The sequence below is a fragment of the Dryas octopetala genome, chromosome 6 (assembly GCF_963921425.1).
Source record: "Dryas octopetala chromosome 6, drDryOcto1.1, whole genome shotgun sequence".
NCBI classification, from domain to species: Eukaryota; Viridiplantae; Streptophyta; class Magnoliopsida; order Rosales; family Rosaceae; genus Dryas; species Dryas octopetala.
Window position 1 is genome coordinate 19,190,411 of NC_141371.1, and position 3,315 is coordinate 19,193,725.

At 37.7% G+C, this 3,315-nt stretch overlaps 1 protein-coding gene across 1 annotated transcript; it reads left to right on the forward strand.

Annotated features, from left to right (window-relative positions):
• The first annotated feature begins 1,016 nt into the window (after positions 1 to 1,016).
• LOC147283063 (uncharacterized) lies at positions 1,017 to 2,714 on the forward strand. The gene is made up of 6 exons (XM_086249344.1): positions 1,017 to 1,145; positions 1,229 to 1,399; positions 1,496 to 1,603; positions 1,694 to 1,766; positions 1,888 to 1,983; positions 2,573 to 2,714. Exons 1-6 carry the CDS (start codon positions 1,099 to 1,101, stop codon positions 2,669 to 2,671), a joined length of 594 nt encoding a protein of 197 aa, XP_086105470.1. The 5' UTR covers positions 1,017 to 1,098; the 3' UTR covers positions 2,672 to 2,714.
• Positions 2,715 to 3,315: the final 601 nt, after the last annotated feature.

Consider the following 3,315-nt stretch of genomic DNA (forward strand, 5'->3'; position numbering starts at 1 on the left):
GAGGTCATTTTTGTGTAATGTAATTTGTCATGGACATGTGGCAGGACGAATTGCTGGAGAAAAAGAAGCAAGGAGAATTGAAGGTCGAGAGTGCAGTGGACGTTCTAACTATGGCTTTGGAGACTCCGGACACCCATGGTAGGGTAAGGGCAGTAGGGGGGAATGTCAACCCTACCACATACTTCAACATTCCCATAAAACCTAGGGAACTAGTCTCAAAAAATGAGTTGGCGGCCATGTTAGAAAAGGAGCGTGAAATGTGTAAAATGTTGTTGGAGAGAATTGAAAAGTTGGAGGCGCGGGAGAATGAGAAGGGTGTTCTTACACCTAAGACACTTCCAAGCCATGGGATTATCTCCGATAAAGCAAGCTGCCAGGATGAGGGAAAGTCTAAGGCTGCGGTGGTTGAGCTAGAAAGGAAGGAGGCAGTACACAAAGACGTCATCGCTGACTGCACAGTAAAGGTATTGGTCTGAGATGGTGTTGTTTTAGCGTTTTGAATAGCACTTTATTTATGTATTGGTATGTACTATGTTTGCTTAGGAAAATTCTTGCAAACTGGCTTTGGGAACTACTAGAAAGATTGTTGCATACGATTCAATTATTGATCTTGCATCTAAGGAAGTGCATGGGGTTCCGTTGGGTGACGCCAACCTGCGGGTTGCAATTGACATTGCCATTGATGGACAATCTTTGCTTCCCATTCCAGTCCGAGAGGAGTTTAAAACTGTTGATGATGCCGTTGGCAGCCATGTCGCTTGGCCTAAAGACCTTGTAATTAATACAATGATAAGGTAAATATAGTACGTACTTTCATTACTTCTGTCTCTTTATTTTTCTTTCATTACTCACTTAACCTTGGGTCTTTGTGCTTAACCATGGCAGATGCAGAAGAAACAAGTGCCTGGCATGGTGAAGGAATTATTCAAGAAGGATGCACCAGTTGAGAAGCTTGTGCCAACAAATTGCAAGCTACTGTATCGTTATGCCCGGGAAGCAATGTATGAGAGTGGAAAAGCAATCACATCTGCGATAGAGGAAGAAGTCTTTGGAGAAGTCTGAAAACTATTTATCTTGAGAGAGGATATAACTTCCCTCATGGAGATACAGGAACTCTCCGCGACATGCATAGTGGTGTATATGAGGTAGTTAAGTTTAATTGAAAAGCTAGTCATGTTTTGTCCTACTGATCTGCTCTGATATGTATTTTTTAATTAAATACTATTAGGCACCTATATGATAAGTTGGTCAGATCCAAGATGATTGATATGGTTGGTTTGGTGGATCCGGCCCGTGTTTCTGTTGGAGTAGCAAGCTCAGAGAAACGATCAACCTACATGGCAGCTCGTTTTCAGCAAGGAAAAAGCGATCGTGTTTTCTTGGTGCCTTACAATTCTGGGTAAGGGTGTTTAGATGATTAACTGACTTTCTTGAACCTTTTTTATGCCTGCCATTTACTCATGCATGCTAATTATAGTGCTACCCTTTTTGAAAGGTCACATTGGATGTTGACCATAATTACTGAAGATAAAGACATTGTTTATATAATGGACCCTCTTGCAAAACCGACCTTTAACCAGGGATGGATGGACATTGTCAACACGTGAGTTGATGCTCCCTTATATATTTATTGGTTTATGCACTAGGGATAATTTGTTAGGGTGTAACTTATTGTGTTGTTTTGTTGATTCAGTGCGATTAGACAATTCAATGTAGTTACGGGTAGCCGGCGAACTCGCAAAACAATACAGTGGAAGCATCTTTCAGTATGTATTCCAAATAATTCATTAATATTTTCCTAATTACTATTTCTGCCATTCCTATTTAAAACCTGTATGAATACACACTAACTCTATATGCATGCCACTGTTTTCTTCTTGTGGTCAGTGTCCTAAACAACCTGGAGGGGTTGAATGTGGTTACTACGTTATGACGTACATGAAGGACATCATTGAGGATACGAATCTTGAGTTTGAGAGCACGGTAAAATCGAATCCAAATGACCTTCACATACAGTATATATTTTCTTACATCCTTGCTTGAAGTTTCTAAAATTTTGGTTAACTGCATTGCTTATATTGAATATAGCTGGAACCTACTCAAATGAATTTTCTTCATCAATTATATTCATGTAAAAAAGAAAAAATTAAAAAAATCAAATTATAAGATTAAGCACTATACTTTCTGTTTGCCATATATCTCTCGTTTCTCCTTGCAGTAAAGAAGGGTTCCATCTGAACCTGCCTTAAGAAACTGGTCAGTACCAAAACCACTCTTGGCCATTATTATGGTTGTCAAAATTCTGTTTTCTACAGGCTATATATTGTTCCTTTCTTATGTAAGCATTCAACTTGTACTAAGTTCTCTTTTGTTTGTCACTAATAATACATCAAACTTAACCATTCTACTGCATGTCTAATTTCTCTTAACCTTTGAAAAGTTGTCTAGCATCTATTTCCCACGGTGTTAGTTATGTGAATTTGCACAAGCTAGTTGCAAGCATTATTTTAGTATGAGCAAGCTTTAAGCTACCTTGCTATTGAGCTAATGCAATTTTCGTTTGTGTTTTCAGTGGAGCAAATCGAAGATCAAGCGATGCAGTTACACCAAAGACCAAATTGATGATGTTCGAGAAGAATGGGGTGACTTTGTTAACTTGAATTATGTGTAGGCTTAGGTATATGTGGTGATGGCTGGATGTGCCATTTTGTGGATATTATAGAACTTTAGATCAATTAATTTAAATGCTGCCATGCCCATATTTTGTAAAGGGGAATGGGGAATTGCATGCCTACTGCCTAGTTTTTTGGGAAAATGCATGCCTAGCCTACTGCCTAATAGTTTTTGTAAAGGGTAGCTTTAAGTGATGCCTAGCCTAGCTAGCTTACACATATTTGAAGGAAGGGGTAGTTAGAGATGATGAGATTTCCCCCTAATTTTTGTGATATAACAACTTTTGGGTCCTTTGAAATATATGACATTTGATGAATGGAATGGATTGTTGAATGAATTGAATCAGTTTAGCTTATCTGTGCAAGTAAAATTGGCCACTAAATAAATATGCACTGGATGGTTCAATGGTGTTAACCAATTATATCAGTTTTTTGAAAATAAATTCGATATCAAAACAGGTGTCACATAACCCTAATTTCGAAATATATTAGATCAATTCTAATGTAAAAACTGAAATTGTATAAAGAATAGATATCTATTTTGGGAAAATAAACTGATACCAATCATGGCTTCATAATCAGTTCTACAATAAAAACACATATAATAGATGTCTACGATATCATTTTTTATCACCAATAACGA

Excerpts from the sequence above, each read along its gene's own strand:
- LOC147283063 (XM_086249344.1), top strand. The coding sequence starts at position 1,099 with ATGGAGATACAGGAACTCTCCGCGACATGCATAGTGGTGTATATGAG. Across the intron at positions 1,400-1,495 it reads TTGGTGCCTTACAATTCTGG|GTCACATTGGATGTTGACCA; the intron begins GTAAGGGTGTTT and ends CCTTTTTGAAAG. Across the intron at positions 1,767-1,887 it reads TACAGTGGAAGCATCTTTCA|TGTCCTAAACAACCTGGAGG; the intron begins GTATGTATTCCA and ends TCTTGTGGTCAG.